The sequence below is a fragment of the Coloeus monedula genome, assembly GCF_965178545.1.
Source record: "Coloeus monedula genome assembly, chromosome: 15".
In the NCBI taxonomy this organism is placed as follows: Eukaryota; Metazoa; Chordata; class Aves; order Passeriformes; family Corvidae; genus Coloeus; species Coloeus monedula.
Window position 1 is genome coordinate 8,334,126 of NC_138795.1, and position 13,177 is coordinate 8,347,302.

The following is a 13,177-nucleotide window of genomic DNA, read 5'->3' on the forward strand; positions in this document are numbered from 1 at the left end:
ACCTTTGCATTGACATTTTATAATGCTTGGAAGGACGTGAGGCTTTTGGGCTTGGAATTTGGACTCTGCTCACTTTGGTGTCCTCAGCACACTGGAGAGGCAGCAGTCCCGGGGTGGGGGTGGTGGGGTAACAGTTTTTCCAGCCACTGAAGAAGTGGCATTGACATGCTGGTCCCAGCCTGAAAGGCAAGGGATTAGGGAGTGGGATTGCAGGAGCATGGTGGGAATTACGGGCTTGGGAGGAGGTGGAAGGCAGATGAAAGTGCAACACCAATCTTTTTTTCTTCTCTTTTTTTTTAATTAGAAAACCTGTGTATCCCCTTTTTAACTAGGTCTGGCATCAGTTGAGGCCTATAGCTATAAAACCAATGAGTGGTTTTTTGTGGCTCCCATGAACACAAGAAGAAGCAGTGTTGGAGTTGGAGTTGTGGAGGGTAAGAAAATAGCAGCCATTTCCACCAAGCAAATGTTACTGTGTCGAACAGAAGCCTGAATGGCTAAGTGCAGTAGGAGGGAATGGCAAGAACTGTTCCCTAGACCAGTTGGGAAAGATGGATTTTATATGATGTAATTGCTGCAACTTTTTCCATTCTCCTCTTTATCTTGGTGAAAAATCATGTGTAGCTTTCCAAGAGCCTCAAACCTGTATCAGACCAGCCCCTGCCTCCTGTGAGTGCAATTAGGTGTGTGCAGGTTTCTTTGAATCCAAATTCTTCCTGGGCTGCTTCTGGCTGGTGAAAGCCAGCGCTGTTGTGCAGTGGATGCTGTTGCTGCTGGCAGACACTGCGTGGATGGAATACCCATCATGGAAAATCTGCTCAGCCAGAGAAACAGGAGCAGAGCTCGTCCCACAGCCCCAAGCTGGTGGTTTGGCAGGAATACTAAAACCTGTGTTTATTGACATCAGGCACAGCACACTCTGCTGTGGTTCCGAAATGAGCAGGGGCTGACGACAGCAAAGGCTGGTGCTGCAGCAGCTTAGCAAGGTGGGAGGCCTGGGGGGATGGTGGCAGCTGCTGGCACCTCTGTGTCAGCACCAAACTTCAGGGAGCTGGAACTGAGCCGCTTGGTTTGGATTCAGGAGAATGAAATGTTTAAGTAGGAACCATTTCTTCCTTTAAAAAATCTATTCTGAAGCAAGTGAAAGGCTTTATTTGAACTTGTCCTTAGCATGGTGTAGCGCTTTCCAATTAGTGCAGCGTTGGCATGAGCCTTACTATAAATGGTATAAACAATGCTTTACAGTGATTTGGTTTGACCTGTTGAGTGGGAAATACATGGAATATGTTAATGTACACGAAGTGTGTTTATGTGAGAAGAAGAAGGGAGATAAAGTTAGAATTAATAGTGGTCATTAACTTAAATTTGCATAGTTAAGTAGCATCTCCTTCAGAATTGGCCCATGCTTGGGAAGTGCTGGTCTGCTGTCAGTCATTGGAATTTGCTCAAGTGGCTTGAAAGCAGGAAAGATACTAAATATGGACCTGAGAGATGCATTTCTATGGATGGATTTTCTACTGGAGACTCACTAAATTCTTTTCCTTCGCTTTGTTTGAAAGCACAAATAAGTGTTGCATATGTTGGAGTCCATGATAAAAATAATGAAGGCATGTGATGGGGACGAGATCTGATCATACAGGTGTATGAAACAAACTGCAGCCTGCAGTTAATGTACAGGGTTCATCTGAATGTGACAAAAATTGATCTGATGTCTGTGAATACTGAAAATACCTAATAATCGATGCCAGCTGGGGAAATTGATCCTGTCTTGCTCGGACTGGCACTCTTGCCTGAATCATTGACAAATACCAGGCAGGACCAACAGCACAAATAAGAGTTTGAAATGTTCATAGAGACCGGAAGATGTAGAAGAAGGCCATGAGTGGGCCTGAGGGAGAAAAAGAAGAGCCAGCCTTTTCTTGGAGCCTTGCAAACATCCAGAAACAGGAGGATGCAAAAGTCTGAGTCTGAAGATAGCTGCTGGTGGGACTCTTGCATGCAAAGAATTGCACAGCTCATTCATGGTCAGGCTCTGCTGTCATGGATTGAGAGTTGATATTATTTCTGGGTTTTGTACAAAAATTTAGGTTAGAATTTTTCTACATATTTGTTGAGCTTTATTAATTGTTGTTTATTGTAGCATCTAGGAGACCTGGACTTGAACCAGAATGCGCTGTGCTGGCTGCTTTAGTAAGAAGAATCTCTTTCTTCCCAGAGAGTTTACTGCCTAAATGCAAAACAAGCTGGTAGATGATACAGGGGGACAAGGGAAGAGTATCAGGCAGGTCTGGGAACAGAGGACACGGTAGAGCATCAGCCTTGTTTCATGTGTGATGCAGTCCCATGATACCTGATTGTGTTTCTCTGGTCTCAGTAAGTGTGTGTTAATCAGCTTTCAGTGAATTGAGGCAGGGAGGGTCAGATATCCCAGAGACCCTCACAACACTACATGGTCTGTCTCCTGTGCTGTCATCACTGGGCACGAGTGACCAGGCTGGCCTCAGCTGTGCTTACAGCATTGCTGGGTTTGGATTTGGCCCAAGTTCTTCAAAATCAGGTCTAGGTTTCTTTGCAGGTGTTATATTATTGTAAGAGGCTGTTTCATATTTATTGCTCATGTGATGCTGTAATTAATGTGCAGTGACAGCCTTTGACAGCACACTTGAATGGGGGAAACTCTCCATCAGCAGAACACGCTTTGATATTCCCTCTTCTCCTGGCCCAACAAATAATTTGGAAAACTCTCTGGGCCATTGACTTCTGATGAAGCTGTTGTGTTGTATCCTTGTGTTACTGACAGTTCAACAGCTTTACAGTCCCTCCTGTGTGTGAGGCCACTCCAGATTGCTTTGCTAGGCTTTTCCCCAGACATCCCAGCAGGTTTAGGTGTGTCCCTAGAGCTGCCCTCCTGCAGGATCCGTGCCCCCTGGGCTGATTGCAATGTGAGCTGTGGCTGTGTCTGTTCCAGGGAAGCTCTACGCCGTGGGGGGCTACGACGGAGCGTCGCGGCAGTGCCTTAGCACGGTGGAGCAGTACAACCCCGCCACCAACGAGTGGACCTACGTGGCTGACATGAGCACGCGGCGCAGCGGGGCAGGTACCGGCTCCCACGGCTGCTCGGGATGGGCACCACCTTCTCTGCTCACAGACAGGATGCAAAAGTGGGATTTGGCATTGCTGGGCTTGCAAGTGCAGCCTCTTACTTGCCCCCCTTCCTGTGAGGGGTAAAAACAAAATGGCTTGAAAGCTCTCAGCAGCTCTCCTGACTTTGACAAAATCTGCCAAATTGAGATTAATTTCTGGATTAATGAAATAATGTTCAGTATCTCTAAGTAGCCCTACTAACAGATGCATCTCACTTGTAAGCAAAGAGTTCTCTTTCCAAATCGCCAGCTGCAGACGCAGCTGGGCATGGGAAAGCCAAGCTGCACCTTCCTCTCTCCTATCACTGCGGGGTCTCAGATGAATTTTCGTTTTGGATCTTCCTGCAAGCATCCAGTGGGTGCTTTGCAACACAAACCACATCTGCATGTTGAGTGACGTGTAGGATAATAAAATTCATCTCAGATAGCCCCTGCTTAGCTAGCTTTTAGTTTATTTTTTGTTGGCAAGAGTTGGTGATCTGGAGGATTAGAGGAAAGAACCTGTTGTAAAAGGATTAGATTCTAGTCTTGATGGTTTCTAATTTCCTACATGATCTTGGGCCAGGTAGCAATTTGTCTTCTCTGTGACTGTTCCTTTCTGAAACAGATAAGAGCTCTTATCCATTGCATTTAAAATCATCTTCAGGTGAATGGGAATCTGTCACTGTTGGTCCTAATGCTCAGTGTGTGCCTCGCCAATGTTAAATTATGTCCTCCCTGATGTTAAATTGTGCAGTTACCCACAGGCAGCCAAGCCTGGGGCTGCTCTTTGGGGCTGAAATGACCCTGCAGGTTAAGCTGTGGTGGGAGTTCCCTTTTGAGCTGGGCAGTTTGAGCCTGCTCTCTACACCCTGTCTTTCTTTCCTTACTCCAGTATTTTTTCTGCAGCTCCAGGTGAGGCAAATATGGACACACTGTTGGTTTGAGTTCCGTTGAAGAGGTTTGTAGTATCTGCTTGATGCCTAAACCTAGCCCAGTGCAGCCTTCCAGGGGAGCAGAATGAGTATCTCCTGTTGTTGGCCGTGTGTTGCAACAGCAAGAAGTTTGTGCCTGTAGTGAGATGGATTTTAGTGAGTTGTCCTTGTTGGAAATACTCTGCTCTGAGTTCTGCTTTACAAGTGTTTCTCCATGCAGCAAGTCCTTTGTTAGGAATGCTTGTACTCCCCTGCCAAATTTCTTCGCAGTTTTCTATTCCCCACTTGAAAGCTGAGCTCCTCAGGCTCTGGTTGTCCCCCAGATGCCCCTCCAGCAGGCACTGGAGGGGACTGCCCAGAGCCACTGGGCCACCAGTGGTGCTGCAGCACAATCTGCCGTGCAGCTGCAGAAATGACACTGTGCTCGGCGCTGCCGTCCCCATGCTGACATCTAGTGGGGGTGAGGACAGGTGTCCCCAAGTCCCTGGGGCCACCCTGATCCAGACGCTGGGGCTGTGGGGATGTGCAGGTGCTGCCCAGGTTTTGTAGAATCATAAAATTTTTTAGATTGGAAAAGATGTTTAAGATCATCAGGTCCAACTGTTAACCCACCACTGCCATGTTCGCTGCTAAACCACATCCCCAAGTGCCACATCTGTACATTTTTGAACACTCCCAGGGTTTGCTGAACCAGCTGGAGGGTTCCCTTTACCTCCTGGCAGGGATGGCCTGTCCCTGTGTGCCCGGTCTGTCTCACTGCATGAGGAGGCAGTTTCATGTGAAAAAGCTTGAGAGTGTTTCTGACTCTTTTACTCTCTTACTTGTTTAAATTAGTTTACTAATTAAATTATTTCTTAAAAGTATAAACTTTTTATTAACAGCTGAGTACAGTCAAATGCAGAGGTGCTGCACACCCAGTCTGCTGGGCTCAGATGCAGTTAAATGACTTTCCATTTCCCAGTGAGCTGGGAGACACCTGGCACAGCTCAGGAGCCAGGACTCACATTTGGATGTGTTCTGCTCTTCCCAAGTTGTGCACGTTGGAGTACCTCAACCAGCCCAAGGATGTGGCCCAGTAAGGTGGATATTTGTGGCCATTAGAGATTAATTATCTGTTTGCCAGAGGTAAACCATGAACCCCAATGTCATATTAAGATTTCAGCATGTCTTGGTACAGTGAGAGATGGTTGGCCAAAACCAAACCCAGCAGTAGCAAGCTAAGATAATCTGGAGAAGGGAGAGGTGACAGTGGTAGGCCTGTCCCCAGATGGGGGTGTTCCTGATGGAGCTGCTGAGCCTGGGTGGTGCCTGTTCTCTGGCTCAGAAGCTGTTCCTGTCCTCTCCTTTCCCAAACATCCCTGGGAAAGATCCCTGTGAGTCAAAAACCTGTTGCTATCAGGCTGGCAGGGCCCCTCTCCTCCCTGCACACTGGTTAATGCCCATGGTTGAAATGATGTGATTCAGATCTGTTTCTGTTTTACTAACATCCCACCTTGTTAATTTTAGTAGAGGCCTTTGAATCTATTAACAAAGATATGTTGCTGGAAGTTTTAACTCTCATGGATTGGTGAACATTTTAATTAATTAATTTACTTAATATTAGGCAGAAGGAGCTTTAAGATCCCTGTCATTCACAGAGATTCAGCCAGGGACCTTCAAAAATGGCTGAGAAGGTGGCATTGGAGGCACCTTGTCTGTGCTAAGTGCTGCCAGGTTTTGTGGGTGGGAGTGGGAGGAGAGGAACCAAGTGGCAGCTTCAAGAGCTGGAGCTGTAAGTTGTTGAGGAGAGGAAGATCACCCAAGGGATGAAGTCATGTGGCACAATGGCAGCAGGAAAACCAAAAATAAAAGTCCTGAAAGGGGGAATCAGGCTAAAAGCAGAGGGTCCTGGCAGATGGAAACAAGGTGGGATGGAAGGCAGGGAGCAAGTCAATCCAAAGAGATGGAATAAAGGCAGAGGACTAGACTGCTGATCTTGGATAGCCTGACAGCTTCCTGAGAGGGGACATCTGCCAGGCATTACTGTGCAGGCTGCTGTAGTGCCAGGGGATGGGTGGGTGCAGAGTTGACCACGTGCCTGGTCATCTTGATGCACAAGTGGCCCATGTTTTTGGAAGTGCCTTGGAGAGGCTAAAGCCATGCCCAGTAGGAGAACAGGGACGTGCAGCCCTGTCCCTGTGCTGTGTCTGACCTGGCTGTGCTCGGCAGGTGTCGGTGTGCTCAGCGGGCTGCTCTACGCCACTGGGGGCCATGACGGGCCCTTGGTGAGGAAAAGTGTCGAAGTCTACGACCCAGGGACAAACACCTGGAAGCAAGTAGCAGACATGAACATGTGTAGAAGAAATGCAGGTAAGCACAATAAGCCTTTCTGTGGTGGTTGGCTCAGTTGTCTGTGTGTGGTTTTTAATGCAGTTCATGTGCTCGTGGTGGATGTGATCAGTGTTGTAAGTGATAAAAGTGGGAGATGAGGGATCTGCTTGGGAGTGAATCGGAATGTGGCAGCAGCGTGCTGTGGGGGATGAGTTATCCCATGTCTTACCATCTGTGCTCTGCTTTGAGGTGTGTGTGCAGTGAATGGTCTCCTCTACGTGGTGGGAGGTGATGATGGTTCCTGCAATTTGGCCTCGGTGGAATACTACAACCCCAGCACTGACAAGTGGACATTGTTGCCAACCAGCATGAGCACAGGGAGGAGTTACGCAGGTAAACAGGCAGGGGGGTGGGCAGCAGTGGGGTCATCCATGAACTGGAGGGCTGTGTCCCCTGGAGCTTTAATTTTACTTTTTTGGTATGTTTTATGCTGATTTCAGTAGAAGAAACTTTCACAGAAGTGGTAGACACTTCCCTCATTGCTGGCCTTTGGCTTTGCAGGATGATTGTAGCCACATGGCAACCCAGGAGACATTCCTACCATAACTGTGTCTGTCTGTTCTTACAACAGGTGTGGCTGTGATTCACAAACCCTTGTGACACAAGGTCAAGCCAATGTGAGGAGCAGAAGTGAAGTGGATCCAGCTAGGTGGTGTTGGGAAGATGACTGACCTCTGACTTGACCCATCTCATTGCTGTTAATGTCTTAGCATGACAAGTGATACGTTGCGAGCATCATCCACTCTGCAGTGGATTGCATAGCCAAGTGAAAATCCCTCTGGGGACATGTTCCATGCTAGACACGAGGTGTTGCTTGTTATCTGTGGTGCAATCAACTGTTCTTCTCGATGGCATGTGTCCTGAGATAAACACTGTGCTTGGACTGCAGGCATGGAATTTCTTGTGTGAAACAAAACTGCTACGTTTGGGCATGTGAGTAAAAATGAACATTTCTGGATTTCTTCGCTACTGATGCTCCATGCACATTGTTGGTTGAACTACTTACTGTGCCTGGAGGGTGGACTTTAATACTGGCAGTGGAAACTTCTGAGTTCCAACAGAAAAAAACAGCAGAAATGGACTGGAACAGGGTGGTCTGGCTCGAGTGTGACGCTGTCTCAGTCATACGTTTGTATATGCCACTGGACTGCTGTATGTATCCCTGAAATGCTTGTGGAAATAAACACCATGTGGTTTTTCTACTTGCCATGAATGCTGTGTGCTGTGCGTGACGGGACCTGCTGGGCAGTGCCTTCCCTGGGGCTGAAGTCTCAGCACCTGAGCCACACAAAACTTCACAGCCCCACGCAACACATGCTGCTCCCACGGGGTTTATTGCTCCTGTGAAACAGATGTTCCTTGAATAGAAAATGTTCCCAACCCACACGTTTCAGCTGTGCTGAAAGCTTCAGTTCTAGCTCTGTCCAGCATTTCAATGCCATTTCATAATAGAGCATTTAGATGTTAAAAAATACCTTATGGTGCCATTAATGTAGAGACATTCCATACAGCGAGAGCCCTCTGTCACCCAAGCAGGGATTAATGAGCCAAGTAGAATACCTGCAGTGTTTTAATGCTTCCAGAGCATGGAGATTAACTAATCACTGTCACTATAATTGCTATTTTATTCTTGCCCTTACTGGAAGCATTCCTCTGTTAGTATGAAGGACGTACAAGATTATTCAAAATACACAAATCTAGATACAGATTTAAGGGACCTGTCTTGCTTATGTACCAAATCCTTAAAGTTTTCTGTTTAAGAAGACTTTTGACTTTGAAATACCTTTTTGTATCTCCCTATGAGCTCTGACATGCTTCTGCATACAGGGGTGAGCTCCCAGAAGCTCCCCAGCCAAAGGGAGCTAGTGAAGAAAAATATTTTCTCTACTCTTTTTCTTGTTGTTTGATTTTTTTGTTGTTGTTGTTATCTCCTTGTAGATCAGCTGAGGCTTTTCGTTGTGGGCAGCTGTCCAGTGTTGTTATGCTGGTTTCTGTCTCCACAGAGCTGCTCTGTGTGACTTTTGACAGTAGAAAAGAAAAACACTTAAAAATTTATTTCAGAGGGATCTAAGCTACACCATCTTGTGCTGCTTTTGTAGAGGAGTGGGTACTTCTATAAATATGTAATCTTTGCTGTTTGAGTTGACACAGTCCTTGTAAGGTGGGTGCCTGTTCACTGTGGGGGAAACAGCCCCTGCCTGTGTAGTGTCACTGCCCTGTAGAGGGGCTGGCCTTCATGGGCAATGTGAGGTAGCTCCCACTCCTCTTTCAATGTTCTTGCTTTTACAAACCAGGGCAAACTGTCTACAGAAAAGGCATTATTACTCTTTATGTCTGCCCTTCCACTGTATGTGACCTCAGAGGTCTTGAAAATAGTAATTAACAAAAAATTAGTCTTTTCCATAATACCCCTTAAACTTTTTGCTTTGAGTTTTACAGTCTGCTGTGAAATGTGCCAAAATAATAGTGTGACATGCTGCTCTCCTCTGAGGTGTTGCTTACTGTAAAAGCCATTGAGGCTGGTAGGAATGTGTCCCAGTAGGAATGTCTCCCAGCAGGAGTGTTTCCCTGACTGCAGCTGCCTTTGGATCAGGGTCCTGAGATGCACCTTTATGGTGGCATAAGGAAGGTGATGTGGCCTCAGTTGGGACAGACTCAAATTCACTGGCCCAAAAGCTGCTTCCCATGCAGCCTGCGAATAAAGCATAAAATGGGGCAGACAAAGCATTTTGGTCCGAGTAGCATCTCATGTTAGGCTGAGGTGCCTGGACAAGACTGGACAAGCATTTGGGCACATGTGGCTCTTGTTAGGTTTGGTATAGACATAAAGCTAAATAAACTACTGTATGAGCTACTGTACAGCCCAACTACAGCTCAATGTCCCCAGCCAACATTCTCACACCTCTGGCTTCACTGGAGAAAAGGCAAATATTATCCAGAGACTATGAGTTTATGTGGGCTGGAGATAAAAATTGGTAGGTACTACTAGAGAGGTGCTAGGTTGCAATTTGCTGTGTTTGTCAGATGTGAAAAATGGGTGTACCTGGAGGCGGGATAATTTTATCCCCTGCTATCCATCTATTCATAAATCTTCCTTGCTTGTAAGGAAAACAGGTTTTGGTGGTTTTCTGCTCTTGTAAAATGGCATTTCTGCCCAGTGCTGGCCCAGACCTGTGGCTTGCTGGACAGGGCTAGGACTCATAGCCCTTGCCAGGGATGCTGTTCCCAGCTGCAGCCAGTTCTCCTCGATGGCAAATGACACCTTTGTTTCTTCCCTTCCTTCCCAAATGTTGCAGTGTTATGCAAGTCAAGTGACCTCGTTTCCAGCTATGCAATAATAACAACCGTAACATGTGATGAACCAGCTGTACCCCCACCCCCAAATGCTCTTGGAATTTGTCTTTGGTGTGTGGTTTCGTGTTTGTATTGTTCATTCTGAGCACCTGAGCCAGATCCTTTACAGATTGCCTTTTTCTAGGACTGAAAACGTAGCATTAGCACTAACAACTTTTACTGTAAATATTTTTATAAGACAATTTAAAATAATTTTTGGATTGCTTTTTATGGTCTTCAATGACATTTCTGTTAAATTCTGGATCTAATTCGCGCACTCCAGTGCAGTTTTCGCTGGCTGTGGTGTAGGTATGACTCTGTTCTCTGCACAAGAAATGCCAAGTTGTAAGAAGGATTTGGGATAGCTCTTGTTTTGGTTTTAATGTTAGAAGGACAACATTGGGCTCCACATTATGAGATAAATTTGAACTCATTACCTCAGTCACCACTAGGCTCTTAGATTATTGGTTATTTTACAACAATTTCAATACCCTGATTTAATTTTCTTGTGCCGTGAGTTTGGTTCCTGGGCAGTTTGGGGAACAAGCTGTCACTTGGTGGTTCTGTTTCTTGGCTCCTGCATGAGCTTATTGAAGACAGAGGTACTCTGCCCACAATGGTCTGGGCACAAACCCCCAGGTCACCAAAATCAGACAAATTATTGCAGGAGTTTCAGTAAAAGCTTTACAGACTGAGCCCAGGCTTCTTCCTCACGTTGGTCCTTTGTGAGTATGAACACTTTCCTCAGCTCCTTCTGTTGGCATCTCTTTTAGGGGTCACCCTGTGCTTGACCCCCTGGGGGACTCTGGCCACGTGTTTCCCAAAGGGGGCTTTGCTCTTGTACACCCCAGGATGTGCCCCAACCCCAATAGCATCACATGTGCTGCCCACCCTGCTGGGCTGGCAATGCAGGGTAGATTTGCCTCAAGCAATCTGTTGTTTAAACACGTTTGAATAAAGTCCATCTTTTCCACTGGTGCCTAATAGATAAATTGGGGGTGATTAAAATCAATTTTCAGTTCATTCAGTTTATCCAAACAATGTCTTTTTATGGATGTGTACAACAAGTAATTACCATAAATACACTTGGCAGCATTTGCATGTCACCGCCATGAAAGCTCAGTACTGTTCTCTTGTTTGGATTGTTTGGAGACCAAAATACTTAATATCCAGCGAGGTGTGATACCTGTTCATCAAGCTAATGTGATGATTCAACAGATAAATGCTGTTCATCATGCTAATTGTGATGGTTCAACAGATGAATGCAGCTCGGTCTTAACCTTTGGGATTCATTATTAATATATTATCAAAGCAGTTGCCCCCTTCGCCCATATCATGCCCAAAAATCACTTTCATGTGAGCATAATTTGTTGCTCAAAGCTGCAGTGTTTGGGAGTGTGCAAGACATTATGGTCTGAATATGGGCTCATTCACTTTTTTTCATCTGCCCTTATCTTTGTTTATGGGTTTATAAATTATTTTCCTTTACAGTGACAATAAATAAATATTGATAATTTTAATTTGTATATTTTATGTATAAAAGGCCCTTAAGAGTAATGAATGATTGTGAAATAATTTACTTGGTTGTGAAATTGTTTTGGTTTTTTAAACCAGACTTTGTTGGTTCAGTAGCTGACAGTATACTGTAACAAGTTGGCTGATTAAGCTCATTTTTTAAAGATTTTTTTGCATGAGTGTGGAGGACAAAGGACTTTGCAAAGTAATTCTCTTGACAGCTGTCTTGTCCAGTGCAATGAACGGCTCAAGATACATTCTTCACTGATGTATTTATATTATGAAAGAAAATCACACTGTAGTTCCCCATCATTTAATTTGAATAAAAACTGGAGTAATTAAACTTTTCTGGGTCTGTTTTGACTTCATTGGTTTCTGACAATGAGGAACAATCTCATCACTCCACATGGCTTTACTTGTCCCCTCTTTAATTACAGCAGGTACCGACCCTGGGGATTACTCTGCCCCTTGGTGTGGGGTAGTGGCACTCACATGTGATGACACTGAGATGTTGCCCTGATGCCAAGCTCTGATGCTGTCCCAGACTCTGTTCTGCTCCTTTTCCAAGGGAAGTTAAAAGCATTTCTCTTGGGGGTGGGAAAGCCCTTGGTTGAGGGCATCGTTGGCAGAAGACAGAACCTTTTAATGAATGCAGTTGGGAAGAGAGAAAACATGAAAAATGAGAGTTTACCACCTAGGGCTCAATATTTCTTAACACCATAAAGTAACACATTAACCAAGTCACCCCACTCATTTTGCCTTATGCTCACAAACCATCTCACTGAGTCCTCTGGTTTTCCAGAAATGCTCCTTGTGCCTCCCTCATCTGTTAATACCAATGTATGACATCAAATTTACCACGTGGGATCCTGAAATTTAATTACCTGATACACAGATAATGAATGACATATTGTGGGTTGCTCTGTGCAGCTGGGGGACTTTGCAATTATTCCTTATTTAATTTCAAAATGACTTTTCTCTTGCACAGCTGGCTCCTTTTTATTCATGTTTAAACTGATAAATCTATAAATCTAGGAACCTGCAGCTAAAGAAAAGCCTTGGCGGTCCAAGGAGAAATCTCACTACCTTGATTTTGTGGCCTGATTTTTTTTCTGCTATTATTGTTTCTTTTTACATCTTACATTTTCATCTTTTGGCATGTTCTCCACCCCACATTTCACCCTTGACAGGGCAGAAACATATAGCAGTAGCTGCCACCTTGCCACATTCACCTCAGAAAGGTAAGTAGCTTTGCAGTGAGGGCAGGAAAGGGGACAGCAGAGAGGAAAGAAAATACAGGGAAAACTCACCCAGTGGGGTTACAAGGTCAGAGAAGCAGCTCCTCTCTTTGTTGTTGGGTATCACACATGTAGCAATAACTCAGGGTGAGATGTGCCTCTTCTGCAGCAGAGATGTATAATTTGGTACCTGAGTCACGTGGAACTGGAATCAAAGGTGGGGCAGGGAACAACCTCAGCTACAGAAACCTGAACACCTGATCAAAGATGAACCTGTTTGTTTGTAGGCCCAAATGAATAAATAAGGCCAAAGAGGAATTCCCCGTGCCCTTGTGCCCTGAGCTGCAGTGATGATGTGAGTTTGAGATGGGACATGGCTGTGGAAGCTTCAGATGGCAAAAATTGACTCTGCTCTGGCTGGAATCTTGTTCTTTGGCTGTGCTGAGGGTGCTGTGCAATGGCAGAGAATATCTGCGGTTAAAAAATAACAAAATCTATTGGATACCTTTGAAAAAGCCTCTAGGAGGCAAAGGACTACTACAGAAACATTGCTAAGAACCACAGAGTGCTCCTAAAGCATCCCGCTGTTGCTCAGTGACTGATGATATTCCCTCACAGAATGTTATTCTGCACTCTAAACAAGCACAAAATCACTTAACTACTC

The 13,177-nt window shown here is 45.3% G+C and overlaps 1 protein-coding gene across 3 annotated transcripts in view; it reads left to right on the plus strand.

Moving 5' to 3' along the window:
• The window catches only part of KLHL3 (kelch like family member 3), a 47,107-nt gene extending 39,501 nt beyond the window's left edge, over positions 1 to 7,606 (plus strand). The window contains exons 11-15 of one of the 3 annotated variants that reach the window (XM_082291677.1): positions 333 to 434; positions 2,969 to 3,097; positions 6,266 to 6,406; positions 6,617 to 6,760; positions 6,999 to 7,606. In XM_082291677.1, coding sequence (XP_082147803.1) covers positions 333 to 434; positions 2,969 to 3,097; positions 6,266 to 6,406; positions 6,617 to 6,760; positions 6,999 to 7,027 — 545 coding nt within the window. In that variant the 3' untranslated portion in view covers positions 7,028 to 7,606. The remainder of the gene's footprint in view (positions 1 to 332; positions 435 to 2,968; positions 3,098 to 6,265; positions 6,407 to 6,616; positions 6,761 to 6,998) is intronic. The other 2 variants (XM_082291678.1, XM_082291679.1) reach the window with 2 other exon arrangements.
• The last annotated feature ends 5,571 nt before the right edge of the window (positions 7,607 to 13,177 follow it).